The sequence below is a fragment of the Staurois parvus genome, unplaced genomic scaffold (genome assembly GCF_062004578.1).
Source record: "Staurois parvus isolate SC_StPar_1 unplaced genomic scaffold, SC_StPar_1.0 ptg000832l, whole genome shotgun sequence".
Lineage (NCBI taxonomy): Eukaryota > Metazoa > Chordata > Amphibia > Anura > Ranidae > Staurois > Staurois parvus.
The window spans coordinates 4,503,295-4,520,499 of NW_028318628.1; the positions used below are offsets into that span (position 1 = coordinate 4,503,295).

Consider the following 17,205-nt stretch of genomic DNA (forward strand, 5'->3'; position numbering starts at 1 on the left):
GCCTGCCCAATGTGATAGGGGCCTTAATGTCAAAGCACAGCTTTAGCAAAACTATTTTTACTATAACTGTAGGAGTTAATTAAATGGCACTTACCCACAAGGACAGTCTTGCCATCCACAGTTGTGGTATATTTATAAAGTGTCAGAGCAAAGGTTGAGAGCTGCTGAGGACGACTGTAATGAGTTAAGATTTAATAAAGAAAAAAAAAAGGAAAACAGTATAATACATCTCTATTACTTAGTACCAACTAAAGATATTTCCTAACTGGGATTTTTTTCCATTAATTGGATTTACAACTTTGCAAATAAATGCATCTCCTCTTGAATCTGATGGGCAAATGGGAATGGTGCTCTCTGTCAGAAGTGTATATCTCACATAATTCTGCATCTCTCCATTTCCGTCATTCAAGGTTTCCTAAACCAAAACCTTGCATCATTCAACACTAAGCTGCTAGCAATCTCTTTAACAGGGCAGTTAAGGTAAAATACAAAACACTTTCAAAAGATTAAAAATGTTAAAATTATGTCATTCATCAATGCCCATTTCTGTTCCACTATTTACTTTAGACCTCAGCAACAGTCAATTACTAGACTCATATGAACAACTATACAATAACAGTGCCGTGCTTTTCTCATAACATAATTAAAACCACTCAAACATGACTTGAAATATTTTCCCCAATAAAACTGGATTACTGAAAAATACTACAAACAATATGCCAAAATCTATTGAAATAATCCTTCCAAATGAGAATCGTTTGCATCAATATTCCTTACATGTTCTCACCTTTGACCTCACAACTAATTTTGGTCAAAAATAGCTTGCGTCCTCGAGGTGGACATATAGTGATGGTGTAATATCTATGGAGATTCTCCATCCGTGTTGTTTCAGAGCCTTCTTGTAACTCATTCTCCTCCACTCAGCATACATGCAGAAAATACATAGGCAGACAAATAGTACTTTAATAATTAAAAACTTACATTTTATTAAAATATAAATATGCAACTCACATGATACAGGTGCATTATTGTACCTAATAATACACGCATTAATTATATACAGCTGACACCATCTGGCTATGGGAAGCTCCTTTTGTATTTCCCACCACGATCTGTCCCTGGAGTGTGTCAGCTGACTGCAAGCGCCATAACATCACCAAGCCCCCTCCACTACACGTTACACCACAGGGTCACGTGGCTTCCTCAGGGGGATCTGATCAGCTGACCCACTCCGGAGAGAGATTGCGGAGGGGAATACAAAGGGAACTTCCCATAGCCGGATGGTGTCAGCTGTATATAATTCATGTTACATCATCACTATATGTCCACCTAAAGGACGCAAGCTATTTTTGACCAAACTTAGATGTGAGGTCAAAAATCTCAACTGAGGGCACAGCTGGTGTTAATGATGGTGGAGGTGCACTATAGATGAAAAAAGAAGATAAGGAATATTGATGCAAAAGATTCTCATTTGGAAACATTATGAATAATAATTGATTGAACGATTTCAATAGATTTTGGCATATTGTTTGTAGTATTGTTATGTAGCACATTTATAGGACTATGTGTACTGTAGGTGTGGGCAGCTTTTTGTTTTTCTTTACTTTTTCTATATTGAGCTGGTATTCCTATTTTTATTTAACTGCTCATGGGTTTATATTTGATAGTTTGTTTAATCACTAGGCTCATACCATGCTAACTTTAAAGAAGGCACTGATACTATGTAATACAATCACAGGAGAGAAAAATTAGAAGCTGTACGAAGATACTTTGGTTTATGAAGAGAGGAGAATTGGTTTAGGTTCAGATTACAGGCAGAGTGTTCATTCTGAGCTTATCTCAATTACAGTATAACTGTGTATAAAGCCAGTTATAAAATACAAGGCTGTGGGCCATTATCAAAGGGTACCACATCCAAATGAAATATTAAATAACAGAAAGTGGACATACCGGACTTTGAGGTTCCCCAATGATGAATCTAACATAGATTTAATATCATTTTTTCATTAATATTATTTAAAATACATAGACACTGACACGAAAAGGACAGTTCTTCCAAGACACAGGTTAAGGGGTTATAGTAACCTGTGTCCGGGAAGCACTGTCTTTTACAGTTTTAGTGTCTATGTATTTTAAATCGTATTATTAAAAATGATCTTAAATCTGCATTGGATGCATCACTAGGGTACCTCAAAAGTTGGTAGATCCCTTTTCTATTACATGGTGTAAAAAAGCCACTTACAAGAATGCTTTTGCCAGGGTCAAATAAACTCCCTGTAAAGTTTCCCTCTTCATCTCCCATTGGTTGTTAAAATATATCCCTTGTTTTTCCTGCAATATCACAGCACAGAACCAGGTCACATGACATCTGTAGGAAGGCTGATGGTTGACTTCCATGTGACCACTTGGAGGAATTTGGTTGCTACTTGGATTACATGCATTCTAAGCTTTTATGGACAGGCAGGAAGCAACATATAAAAGGGTTAACAACGGCATGTGTGAAGAAACAGCAGTCCATAGTCCAAAGCAATTGGGAGATTTGGAAGAGGCTGAGAACAATAGAAGGGACTTTTTCAAACTATGTGTTTTTTTTTTAAAACCAGAGTTTAGTGTCACTTTAATAGCTCAGATCTGAGCATACAACATAAAGAAGGTACATAGAACAGTATATAAAACCAGCATGAGAGGGACTGGGCTAAAAGAAACCCTGAGATCATAAAGGATACAATCCATCCATAAGGAAACGTTCCATTAACCTGTAAAAGGAATTAACTCAATTAAGAGACAATAATGCATTCCTGAAGTGCTTATGCTGGTAAATAAAGCACATCTTATGCATCAATGTGTAAAAGCTAAGGGGTTAGCATTACTACCTTGCAGCACTGGGTCCTGCATTCTATTCCAGCTTAACCTACCTGTATTCTAACGTCCAGCATAAGAGCAAAATGCCTGATATTACCTTCATAAATGGAAACTCCTTGACTCTATGCCTGGTGAACCTTCAATCCTAGGGTGAATGGACCAATGCCTACTTCTTACTCCATGCCAGTCTTCAATGAAAGAACTTAATTACTGATATACTCAATGTATAATGTGATGGGCAAGGCAAAAACTGAGAAGTGACAGGTTCATCGTAATTTATGGCATCTGTGAGTGCTTCTTCTTCCAGCTATGTTTAAAGTGTTACTAAACCCATGAGCCTGCATTCACTATATCTGGTCTCCCACAGTACACAGAACATAGAAATGCAATTACTTTAGTAAATATAAACTGCTAAATACCTTTTCTCATCAGTAGTTAAAGCAGTCTTGTGACTTCTATCAATGTACAGCTGAGCACTGGTTAATCTTGTAGGAGTTCTCATTCTACTCTGACTGTCCTATGAGGCTGCATAACCTCTGACCCTCTGTCTGGACAGTGCTGATTGGCCCTGTGCCGATCATTTGCACTCTCCCAAAGAAAAAAAACTCTCTAGAAATACACACTAAACTGAGCTTGTGCACACTGACTCCTAGAGCTCTGTACCATCAGCAAAGGGATTGGGGACAGTAGAAGAAGGGGAGAATCAGAGAAGGAAGGATCAAACAGCCTTTTTACGCAATGCAAAGGATTAACAGTGAGTAGAACAAGAATGCTTTACTGCATATACAGACTGATTGTACTGTTGTGGGTTTAGTAACACTTTATGCTACTGTGGCAGTAGCAAAAATGTTAATTTACTTTGTGGATCAGGGAAATTCCAGATGCCTGCATGTCAGGTCTAAACTTTTCATAGAACTTTTTGGGACTCCTGAAAATGGGGATATAAAACGCAATTAGTAGCAAGCTGGGGCCACTCACTCTTGTCTCCTGCTCCTTAATACTGTTTCATCAGTGTGACCTAGACTTCACAGCACATAATTAGTGGCAGAAGGTTGTAGAGGGCAGGTTGTTTCCATATCGGTGCATTCTAGATTTCCATATTCCAGGGGAGATTTAATGGGAATTGAACCAGATATGCAAGAGCCTGTAGGTACCTGTTCCAGTGCCAGTGCCAGTTTGAGGGCTCTCACAGTCTTTGTTCCATAAAATTTGCTGCATTAAACAATGTGGGCAAAATGTTAGCAAAGATGAAAATACTTTAAAGTGGAACTAAACCCTTCTATCCATTACAGCCAAGGAAGCTGCCATCTTAGCCCCTGTTGATCTGCAGTTGCCATGGTGCTACAAGTGATCAGTTATGACACCAGCTATGTAAATTATTTAAAATTATTATTATTATTATTATTATTAAGTAGATGGGTTTAGTTCCACTTTAAAGCCCCATTTACACTTGAGAGTAGTTTTTTTGTGAGTGCATATTTCACACACTAATTCGTGTCACACATAGGGCAGCCTATTCAATTGAATGAGTTGTCCTATGCTCGATAAATGCCCCAAAGTAGTTCCTGAACCTTTTGAGTTGTGCAGCATCGTGTGTCTTTTCAGTGCCGATTTTGTCACATTTTGTCACATGCATCAGCTAACCACACTTAGGGTGTCATTAACAATTAATGGCACCGCAATGGTGATGCGTGTGTATTGTGTGCTTCCAAAATGCGGTAAAATGTGCATTTCTGTGTGTTTTTTCGCATATTTAGAAAACACACAGGTGTGAATGCATCCTAATATTTTTAAGTGGCCTTGTTCTCACCAAACAGTACATTGTGTGAAAATTCTACAAGCTGCATTTTAGGACCATTTTCATGCTCCACAGGCTACAGTTAAAATGCATTAGCATTTTGCATGTATTGGTAAGATCATCAATAGGGAAAAGACAAAACAGGAAATTAAACGATATCTAAAAGTTGTTTAGTTTTAAATGGAATAGGAAATGTGTAAACCCCTTTTCAATTTTTTTGTTGCACTGAAGAGAATTCCCCTTTACTTTCTTTGCGGAAACAACACAGAAAGCAAGAGGAAATCCCCTCTTAGACAGCTGTCCCCATTAGATGAATTCCTCTCTATTCCTATTAATTGTATAAGAATTGATGGCACCCTGTGGTCTGCAGACAGCAGTGTGTTCCCATGTAGTGCAGGAATTGGTGTGAACTGGCCTTGTAATTCTTTAAAATGTATAGTAAGCAGTTAGAATGTACCCTGCTGGAGTCAAATCAAGACAAGATTTAGGGTCCTTTCCTGCTGCACATAAAAGCTCACTTTAACGCATACAGAACACATGTGTTTTAATGTGCATTTTAAAAGCATTTTCATGTGCCTGGTGTTACATAGCAGTTTTATGCAAGTTAGCAACTGTTTTCAAGTCATCTGTTATGACAGGTCCCTGGAACAGCCAAAATACTAACAATTTTTTATATCTTTACTTTCAGGTGTATTGTGGTTCCATGCATTCATGTGCATTACGTTAAAATGCAGACAGGTTGCATTTTATCACCAAGCACGTGTACACAACATTGTAGTGTGTACAAGGCACATACAAACCATTGTTTCCTACTGTATGTGTCCTTGCAGTGACCTGCGTTGATCTGGTGCAGAAAAATGCAGGTCAGTGAACATGGTGTGAACAAACCCTCATTCTGATTGGTTGCTATGTTTTACTGAACTTTGGAATAACAGCTAAATGTGAACTTGTTCTCTGCCCATCCACATAACTTTATAGTGAAGATGGTATATGTTATTAAATCCTCCTGCGCTTTATGGAGCATACCTAAAATATATAATATAAAGCAGCTCACACTTAAAACTGAAACCTCAAACAGTGCAATGAACTAATTATTAACAGTTACTGTAGCACTTTACAATATAAAGATAGACAGTACAGTTACAATACAATTTAATACAAGAGGATTAGGAGGGCCCTCTGAGCTTACAATCTAATGGGAAGGGGGAGAGGCAAGTGGCACAACAGGTAGTAACTGTGAGGGTTAAACTGATGGAGAAAATACAAGTCCAATTTACAGGTGGAGGTAAATTTTCCGGGATCGCCTAAAGGTGGACAGTGTACGTACTTTCCTATGTGGGCGGGCAGAAAAGCGGTAGGTGAACCAGTGTAAGGCAAGTACATATACCATATTAATTATTAATATAGCGCAGCGATAAAATTAAACCAACCTCATAACATATATATAATCAACATATAAAATTCTATATAAAAATATATAAATACAGTGCTACAATGTGCTCCAATATAAGTGTACAAATCCTATGTGACCTGAGGTCCTGATAAATTTTCAGAACCTGTGCCTTATTAGCCAATCAAATACGTGTACCATAATATATAAATCATGAATAAATAACACTTCAAGTGACCAGTGAAAAAATGTGACCAAACTAATTCAGATGTAGGATTTCAAAATTTAAAAATAAAGTTCATAAATCCTCCAAATAGTGCTCAAACAACAAAAACTCATGCAGAGTGATGAAAGTGATGATTTCTGTGTTGGTGTCAGCACACTTATCCTCCGTGGCTAAAATGCCCCCTCACCTCCATTCTGCAACCCAAAAGGGCCACTAGGCCTCCAGGATCACTCCTAGATCCTTCGTCAGTAGTATCTGATATCCTCTGTACTCCTCCTGCAGTTCCCCTCTCAGGTAAGTGATCTGTACTCCAGACCTCCCAGGATAGATACACCAGCTCTGTATATCACTCACCATAAACCATGGTAAGTGAAAGAAAGATCCAGCTGCACAACCTGAGTCCTTTCAGCTTTTCTTATCTATCAGGTGCTAAAGGGGTGGAACCACATATTAATACTAGAAATTCTGAAAGAACCCTCTGCACACTGGTATATACCCTTTCCAGCAAACTTTGCAATAAAAATAGGGATTTTTAGTTCACACATATTGCAATACATGGGGCAAACAGACACAAGGTGAGAGAAAGCTACTAGGTTTAGGTCTGGCTACTGACCCACAATACAACAAACAAGATATACCTGTGCTCAAATCCCAATAGCTTGTACATATATTTATCAATCAGGTGCTATTTACAGTGGTTCACACGTCATAATATTTTCACCTATGTTTCTAGATCTCAACACTTAAGAATTTTGGACAGGATTGCAATCACACTGTAACTTTGCATTCATATTTAAAGTGGTACAAACAGATATATTAGTTGATACACATGGATAATTGATTCAGTTTATTTAAGTTACAGTGGTTTGTATTTTTTATGCAATGTGGGAAGGCGTTTAGCACTATATGAAAAGCACTGATTGAAATGCTTGCACATAGTACTGCGTGGCACTGTTTTTACCTACATGCAGGTTTTTTTTACTTGTGGGAACACAGGAATGTGTGAAGCAGTACAACATTTTTTATACACCGATTGATAATAGTTTAGGGGTGATTGCGCTTGGTTGATTATGTATTACAATATGTGTGAACTAAAAATCCCTGTTTTTTATTGCAAAGTTTCATGGAAAGAGTATTAGCAGTGTGCAGAGGGTTCTTTCAGAATTTCTAGTGTTACATTAAAATGAGACTGTTACTTTGCAGGTCCAGTGTAAGAACAGGAACTCTTTATTGCGGGAGGCTGTGTATGTGTTACTTTCACATAGTGACTACAGACACTACTCACTTTGACTTTCCAACTGCGCTGTCTCCCAGACAGATGATTTTGACATTCTCATCAGCATCATATTTCTCCTGATCAATCTCAGTGAGTACTTGTCCATCTCTTGCCATGCTGGTGACCACTTTCATGAATTAAAAAAATATAGAATAATAGAGGCTGCCACCTTTATAAAAGGGAAACAAAATGTGAGAATAGTTGCTAAGTGATCAGATTTTTCAATTGAAACATTGTTTGCAGATTTATAAAGTGACAAGTCCAAGAAAAAATCTCTTTACTGAATAGGCACAGTGTCTACAACCCTGCAGCTGATCTGGTCATTTATTTGTATAATCTTTATTTATTTAAAGCAGACCTTTTCCCGACTTTCACTAAAATTCACATTACCATACATCTCTGCATGCTGATGTGAAATCATCTAAAGCTGGCCATACATTGATCGAAATGTGATAGGGTTCATCAGGACAGGCTAAATTTCGATTAGTGTATGTGGCATCCCCTCTTGACAGAAGTTGATTGTCTGCCAAAGGGACATGCTACAAATTTTTTCTTAATATAAAATTATAAAAAAATTCACTTGGGTAGAGTGCTGCATTGCCAGTTAAAGTAGCACAGTGTTGAATAGCAGAAAAAAAATGCCCTGGTCATGAAGGGGGTAAAACCGTCTCGATGTCCAGTTGTTAATTAGCAGCTGCAGACACTGATCAGTGTATTCTGACAGTAGTAGATGCCACTGTCAGAATACAATGTCATGCTAGCTTGTGAGAATGAAGGAATCTTTTTTTTTTTTCTCAGAGTCCTGGCTGAATAAAAAAATACTACCGTATGTATGACTAGCTTAACAGTGGTTTTCGATTTAATTGTAATTTTGTGTTCTATTCCTGGTTTTCCTAAAAGCCATATTGGCATAACCCTGTATCTAAACCCTGAGTAACCTTGCAGTATTGTCATACTATGCATGCACTGCACGTTACACTCATTAGTTGGAAAAATAAACTTTCTCCTTAAGAGCCAGATCACACTACATGTGTTTCAGTTGCTTTTTTTCTGCATCCAAAATGCACAGAAAGTAGGTTATGTGGTTGTCAATGTCATAGTTTACATCAGTGCTTGCAGTTCCAGTGTGTTCCAGATGCAGGAAAAAAAAAGAACATGCTGCATTTTTTTCTGCACAGAACAGTACTGGAAAACGAATCAAAAATGCACCGGAACGCACTGGAATGCACAGGTCCCTATTTAAATTGCAGAAAAAGAGAGGGGAAAAAATGCATAGGAATGCATCAAAAATGCACTGGACCACTCCAAAATCGCGAATGCAAAAACACATCTAGAACGCATCTGGACTGCGTTTCTATAGTGTGAACCGGCCCTAAGATCTTGCAAGATCTTAGGGAAAGGCTATTTTAAGGAAAAAAAACAGATGAATGTTGTGCCGTGAGGTACATGTGCAAGATGAGCTGCATTATGTAATGTGTTCCATCTTACGCATAAGCAGTTATTATTATACAGGATTTATATAGCGCCAACGGTTTGCTCAGCGCTTTACAATATAAAGGGAGACAATACAGCAACGATACAGTTCAATACAAGAGGGAATTGAGGGCCCTGCTCCTTGGAGCTTACAATCTAGGATCAATATTGTTACCTAAGGCATGATGTAAATTTTCAAAATGGTGGCACAGGGCCATAGGCAGCACAGAAGAGGCATAAAAGGGCTGAATGTGATGCTAAGCAACATACTGTATGTATGATTAGACATACTGTATAAAAGTGTACTTGTTTAGGTACACTGATTAACATATTACTGATTTTTTTTATATAGAGAGGGGGTCCTCTTTAAAGTTCACCACACACCTTACAATCTGATTGCAATCTCCTTTCGATCCACCTACAACTATGTAATGCAAGGCCTGCCTGATTGAATACAAATTAGTTGGATAGATTAGGTAGGTCCTCATTTTACATTTTGGTAAATCCAAAGTTGATTGTACAAAGACAGTACAATAAGATTATTGCTTGATGCCATGAGACACATGTTTGATGAGCAGATCAGCATTCGAGGTACTGAGTTATAATTGCAAAGCTTGGTACAGGGTGTGCATTGTGAAATCAGAGTTAGTAACAGCAAATATGTCCAGATTTAATTTTGTTACCAAGTTATTTATCAATAACCTTAATAACTGCAATCTAATTGACTGCTAAGGGTAAGTGGGCTTTGCACACAAATATTTTGTTATATTATCACTAATGAAAAGTGAGTCCGCTCTTTACATTGGTAACTTGGAATTGAAAAGTTTATATTTAGATTTAAATGTAGATTTTTTTTTTAAAGCCTGAGTTTAGCAGAGTTGAATACAATTGGCCACACATGTTAATATGACTGTACAATCTCTTAGATATAATTGAACAGACATCTCCATTCCAATGTATTCATACAATCTGGATGAGGCTGTATAATATCCAGATTGCATAAACTGTAGATTTATAAGTAGATTGTAACTATTAGGGATGAGCGCAGGTGTTTTTCGATCCTAGACTAAACACACCTGAACAATCCCGCCAGGAAACTATCAATCTACTTTGCCAATCATAAGTGGCTGAGTCATCTTTCGCCCCACAACCTCATGTATATATGGGGAATGCCTCGGACACTTAAGATTTGTACAGTAAAGATGACAGCTTCCTGGCATGCTTGTTCGGGGGGGTTAGGACTAGAGTCCAAACATGCCTGAGCTCATACCTAGGAAAGATGGCCACACACTCATTAAAAGAGAAATAAAGGACACACATTTTATTCCTGTAGCTGCTAGAAGATACAATTTCACAATTTACTTGTTTAGTCCACAGCCCACAACTAGTAAAAAAATGCAGCAACAACATGTAGTTGGGGCTAAACTCTTTGTTAAAATGAGGTCCCAACAACATTGTCAAGAATCGTAGGTTCCTTCTCACTTGCCTCACCTCCTGCGTTCACAAGATGCTGGTGCAGGCGCAGATGCTCTCCCTCTTCCTCCTCCTCCTCTCCGCGTTGCTCAATCTGAATTGCGGTCCTGGTGTGCACGTGTAGGGCAAGCAGAACCACCACAAAGACACAGAGTAGGAAGCTCTGTAACCTCCTCTTCTGAATTCTCAAACAAACTGTGGACCCTTGCTTAGTCTGTACAGAGAATTCAATATACTGTGGAGGAGAAAACAATTACATGATTATGGCTGAAGGGTAATATTATTAACTGTACTGAGGGTACATCATATGCCTCATTTAAAATATAATTGAACAATCACCTTTGCATATAGTAACAACTAGGGATGAACTCAGGCGTGTTTGGATCCTGTATAACCAAATGTGGATATTAAGGTGTCCTTTTATGAAACAGAGATCAGCTGCGATCCTAAGGATCGTTGCTGATCTCCGATCATTAGTGGTTTAGAAAACAGAGATGATCAACGGAGAACATGTTCTCCACTGATCATCTCAACACACAGACTGCCAGTGTATGAAGGAGTGATTGAGGAAAGAAAAAACAGAGGGCGCACAGGCCTAGTGCATTACCATAAAAAATGTTTAATAAAAAATAAATAAAGTAGGTGTTGTACTCACAAATGATAATATAGTCAAGGCACGTCATAAAGAACAGCTGGGTCAACACCGCGCTGAATAACAGTCCACAATAGGGAGTGTAGACATCCAATAGGCTGACATGTTTCGAGGACTTGCCTCTTCCTCGGAGCCAACTGACCAAATGTCTGCTCCCTCTTTTATATGCTCACTACTAGTTGAACCAGGACGGCCCATGTGACCTTTGGTTCAACTAATAGTGAGCATATAAAAGAGGGAGCAGACATTTGGTCAGTTGGCTCTGAGGAAGAGGCAAGTCCTCGAAACGCGTCAGCCTATTGGATGTCTACACTCCCTATTGCGGACTGTTATTCAGCGCAGTGTTGACCCAGCTGTTCTTTATGATGTGCCTTGACTATATTGTCATTTGTGAGTACAACACCTACTTTATTTATTTTTTATGGTAATGCACTAGGCCTGTGCGCCCTCTGTTTTTTCTTTCCTCATTCAGTATACTTGGATTCCCCCGGTCTATTTGAGGGCAGCAAGGTGTGCATGTTCCAGGACATTCTTAATGTGGTTGTAGCCTGCATCGAGTCCATCCCCAAACGCAGGAGCATTTGTGTTTGCTGGTTCTTTATGAAGGAGTGATGTCAGCCCTTCACTGGCAATCTGTGTTCTCTCTCCAGATTCTCCAGCTCAGAGCTGGAGAATCGGGAGAACCGCAAGCGAAGCAGCGATAATTTACCGCTGAATAGTAAACGGTGTTTGACTGATCTCTTACTGTAATCTTGCAAGATTGCAGTAAAAGCAGCCGTTCTCTAGCGTTCGTAGATTGCTTCTCTCTTAATTCGGAGAAGTGATCTACACCGCTTCATGAACAGGCATTCAGAGGAGAACTCTCCCCTCTGAGAATGCCGGAGAACAGAGCAGCGGTCATTTACCACTGCATGATAAAAGGACACCTAAATCACTAAAATCTACCTTGCAGCACTGTGTGCCATACAAAAATGCAAAATAGTAACACTTTGTTACCCATAAACCTTAATAATTTGCCACTGATTTCCAGGATACTAAAGTGTTCAGTGCAGTAGATATTGTGCAAAAATCATTCAATAAAATCCAAATAAATCAATTCAGAGTTCATTAAATAAAGTCCAACTAAAAACTGCTCTGTCTACTGTGTTTGACTCTTCATTAATAACTTTGTTCATGCCGTGCTCTGTGACCCACTCTCATACGAAAAGAATGTGACCAGCACACCGAGGTTTTCCAATGTGGGTCCCAAGCTTTAATAAGCAATCATATAGTTACAGCAAGAGCAACATTTCGGAGTCTCGCAGAACCGCTTCATCAGGCATGTGACACATGCCTGATGAAGGGGTCCTGTGAGACTCCGAAACGTTGCCCTTGCTGTAACTGTGTGATTGCTTATTAAAGCTTTGTACCCATACTGGAGAACCTTGGTGTGCTGGTCACATTCTTCCCTTGTGATGCTTCTCAGTTTGAGCCGACGATCATTGCAATACTCACCTACAAGTATAGCCACTCTTTGATGCAGGAACGTGTGCGTTGGGATTGTGCAATTCCACTCCCATAAGTCACACGCCAAATCTTTTTGTCTTTCTAATAATAGATTGGCAAAAACATCTGATGCACTTCTCAATGGGGGTGCTCTTTACTCCTTCTGACCCACAATTTTCATTCAGGATAGATATTACATTCACAAGAAAAGAAGAAAAGCAGCACGATCGTGTAATTCCATAAAAACAATTACTTAATATTTATTACGCGACGGTTAAGAACCTTCTCACAATACATTCACATTTTGTTCTAGTGCAGAGTATTTGTGTTTGGATCCTAGTCCAAGCCTAGTGAGCCGGCCAGAAAGCTGGCACCTGTACTGGGCCAATCATCTGTGACCAGACATTGTCTATCCTGAAGCCACACATGTACAAGGGGCATATATATGGGCTGTGGGGGAATGCCTTGGCCACATCGCCTTCCTAGCGATCTCACTCAGGTGGGTTTGAACTAGGATCCAAAACACACCTGAGCTCATCCCTAGCATTAACATGGTAGTGAAAAAGTTTAGTCTACCGAATAAAAACGCAATGATTGTTTATGACCCTTGCACTTTAACTGTAGGATACTTCCATTTTTGTATCACCAAGCCTAGATGAAACTTTCCTGCCCAGCCCCAGCGTCCTTCTAACTGGGCTTAACAAGGGTGGGAGGTTTGGGTCTGCCTGATTACGTGACCACTGTGAGACTTTCAAAGAAAATGCTGATTTTCTGCATACGCTGGATCTTATATGAGCCCCAAAAAACATACAATTCTATCTAAACATTGGAGTTTGTACAGTGAGATTTGAGCATGTGTGGTAAGTTTGTCAAAGGCCTGGTTCACACCAATGTGTTTTTTTATTGCTTTTTGCAGAAACACACTACAGTCCATTTTACATGGTTTCCTATGGGTTATCGATGTAGTTATCAGCTGCTGCATTTTTGGAAAGGGTCAGGGACTTTTTTAGAATGCAAAAAGCAGTATTTCTGCTACAAGGCAGTTCAATGGAGACACTGCTGAAACGCATGTAATGTGTTTTTGCCGCGTTTGCATTTTTATTCTGCACAGCAACAAAAAAAATCCCCTTTAACAAAAAACAAATCAAAAAATCTGAAAAAATGCAAATCCCAAACGCAGTAAAAACATGTGTTTATAACGCAAAGCGAAATGCAAAAAGCTCTGCAAAAACGGATCAAAAGCAAACTGCACTGGTGTGAACCAGGCCTGAGGGTCCATTTGCACTTACCCACACACTAAACCAGGACAAGCAAGAGGAATGTAGAGTCTGACACATCCTCCCTCCCTCCGCTTTGTATATAAGGGATTCCTCTGCTAGCTCCTCCCACCTCAATGATTAAGCCCTAGCGGGTGAAATGCAACACAATATAGGCAGTCTTGAAGAGGAGATTTGTTGCAGCGGCTTTATGCAATAAACTCAGCCATTGGTCTGTGGCTGTGTGTTTCTGTGATTGCAGCCTGGGCAAAGTTACCCGAAGCCCAGAAGTTGCAAATTATAAATTCCAAGTTCCGAATTTGAAGTTCCATATTCTGAATTTCAAATCCCATATACTGAGTTCCAAACTCTACTGTAATTCTGAGTTCAAACTTCCAAATTCTGAATTCCAAGTTTCAAATTCCAAAATTCCAAAATCCAATCTGCAAATTTCTATATTCTGAGTTTCAGGTTCTATATTCTGAGTTCCAGATTCTAAATTCTGAGTTCCAAATTTCGAATTCTAAATTCTGAGTTCCGAATTCCGAGTTTCAAGTTCCGAATTCCAATTTCCAAGTTCCAAGTTTAAAATTTCGAGTTTCAAATTCTAATTTCCGAGTTCCAAATTCTGAGTTTCAAATTCCGAATTCTGAAATCCAAATTCCAACTACCATATTCCAAGTTCCAAAGTCAGAGTTTCAAAAATTCAGAATTTCATATTCCAAATTCTGAACTGAGTTTGACAATTCTGAATTCTAAATTCTGAGTTCCAAATTCTAAATTCCGAGTTTCCAAAGTCCGAGTTTCCAAAGTCCGAGTTTCCAAAGTCCGAGTTTCCAAAGTCCGAGTTCCAAAGTCCGAGCTCCAAAAATTCCAAATTCCAAATTTTGAACGGAGTTTGAAAATTCTTAATTCTAAATTCTGAGTTCAAAATTCTAAATTCCAAATTCTGAGTTTCAAATTCCCAATTCCAAGTTTCAAATTCCGAGTTCCAACTTCCCAGTTTCAAATTCTGAGTTCTGAGTTCCGAATTCCAAATTCCGAATGTCAAATTCCTAATTCCAAGTTTCAAATTCCAGGCTCCAAATTCTAATTTCAAAGTTCCAAATTCCAAATGTTGAGTTCAAAATTCCAAGTTTCCAATTCAGTTTTTCGAACTTCAAATTCTGAGTTTCAACTTCCCAATCCCAAGTTTCAAATTCTGAGTTTCAAATTTCCAATTCCGAGTTCCAAGTTTCAAATTCCCAATTCCAAGTCCCAAATTCCAAGTTCAAATTTCAAATTCCGAGTTTAAAAATCCAAGTTCTGAATTCCAAATCCGAGTTCCAAATTCTAATTTCCGAGTTATGAATGCCGAAGTCAGAGTTCCGAAGTCAGAGTTCCGAAGTCAGAGTTCCGAAGTCAGAGTTCCGAAGTCAGAGTTCCGAAGTCAGAGTTCCGAAGTCAGAGTTCCGAAGTCAGAGTTCCGAAGTCAGAGTTCCGAAGTCAGAGTTCCGAATTCTAAATTCCAAATTCTAAATTCCGAGTTCCGAATTCCAAATTCCGTGTACCGAATTCAGAATTCCGAGTCCCAAATGCAGAATTCAGAGTCTCAAATTCAGAATTCAGAGTCTCAAATTCAGAATTCCGAGTCTCAAATTCAGAATTCCGAGTCTCAAATTCAGAATTCCGAGTCTCAAATTCAGAATTCCGAGTCCCAAATTCAGAATTCCGAGTCTCAAATTCAGAATTTTTATATTACGATTTCTGAATTTCGAGTTGTGGATTCCAAATGTATGTACTCCCGTTAGGAAGATTTACCCACTACATTTGTCCTGTTTACTGTTATCACCAAAAGTGAAAGAAAATCCCAAATCTTGGGTTGTCACCAGAACACGAATAGGGGATAAACGTCCAATGAGACACTAGTTCTGGTGACACCCAGGGATTCCCTCACTTTGGAAAAATTTCCTCTCACTTCCTGTTTTGGCAATGGGACAGAAAGTGAAGGGGAAATACGGAAATCTTCTACTGGAACATAGATAAAAAAACAGACAGGGGTTATGACCCTCCATTACTCTCTCCACAATGAAAAAAAAAGTTTTGCCTTAGGCTAGGTTTTGATGAGTGGTCAGGAGGAGGGGTGTTAAAAATGTGCAACCACTCCCCTTCAGGCTAGGTTCACACCTTTTTGCAGCTGGGGAATCACACACATTACTGACCAGAAAGCAAAAGCAAAGGGATACCATTAATTCGTAATAGCACACCCACGCATCAGCACCCATGGAGTGTTTTTGTGTGTGAGCCAAACTGCATGGTGCTGCAGTGCTAGCGGTTTGGTGTGCGCAATTTAAAAAAAGGGTTGGGGACTTCTTTCCCATGTTTCCTGCAGGTAGGGCAGGCTATTGAAATGAATAGGCTGCTCTACTTGTGATGTGCGCACACAAACGCACATATGTGAACCAGGCATTAAATCGCAGTGGCAGTGGAAAGGGGTGGTCACATGCCACTAGTTCAATGCTTTGCTTCACATCCACAAAAATATCCAACATGTTGTCATCAGTGGGCGGCAAGCCCACCAAACGCAACCCACTGAAGTGAATGGGAAAGCGCCACAAATGCCCCACAACTGTGTGCAATGCACTCGGTCATGGCACGTTCAATTGGCGTGGAGTTAAAACAGGTGCTGAGTTGGTGTCACACCACCTCTCTGCCTATCAATCACCTCTGAAAATTGATCCAAACGCTCATTGCTTTTCAGATTGGCAGGCTTGGATGCACATCTAAACTTAGGCCTTATTTCAAGTCCTGTTATGAAGAAAGGGGGAGTTGGGGGTCCCATAGTCTACTCTTCATCCAGATTTATCTGTCTGGGGCAGTACGTGAGGTTCCAGCACAGGGGTCCTATGGTCTGTCAGGGGGCCACAAGCAAACCTCTCACCATCCCCTCTCCTTTACAACACATCAGACAGAACACCTAATGAATGATCACCTCGTGCAGCACTAACACAGAACACCCTCCCCTTTGCTGTGAATATCATACCTTGTATACACAGAACTGGAGACAGCCATGTACGATGCGATCTCTTATGATCAGCGTCACTCACCTCCATCCGCTTCTCTCTGCTTAGCAACAGATGCCTGAGAGCAGAGACCGCGCGTGCGCACAGGGAGGTCTGTACACGGCTCATCGCTTTGATTTAGCAGAGGTGATAGATGCCAGGAAAAGGAGGTCTGCACTCAGGTATGGTGAGGTATCTATTGGCGGCCATTTTGTAGAAGTCTACAGAATCACCCTTTTGCTATGAACCCCAGAAATATGTCTTCTCTTTTGG

At 39.6% G+C, this 17,205-nt stretch overlaps 1 protein-coding gene across 2 annotated transcripts in view; it reads right to left on the minus strand.

The window, feature by feature from the left end:
- Positions 1–17,057, minus strand: part of LOC149443792 (rab-like protein 2A) — a 38,355-nt gene extending 21,298 nt beyond the window's left edge. Inside the window, exons 1-5 of one of the 2 annotated variants that reach the window (XM_089655323.1) lie at positions 16,978–17,057; positions 10,517–10,733; positions 7,562–7,721; positions 2,727–2,756; positions 95–174 (exon numbers count right to left, since the gene is read on the minus strand). In XM_089655323.1, coding sequence (XP_089511449.1) covers positions 95–174; positions 2,727–2,756; positions 7,562–7,686 — 235 coding nt within the window. In that variant the 5' untranslated portion in view covers positions 7,687–7,721; positions 10,517–10,733; positions 16,978–17,057. Of the gene's footprint in view, positions 1–94; positions 175–2,726; positions 2,757–7,561; positions 7,722–10,516; positions 10,734–16,913 lie in introns of both variants that reach the window. The other variant, XM_089655322.1, reaches the window with a different exon arrangement.
- Positions 17,058–17,205: the final 148 nt, after the last annotated feature.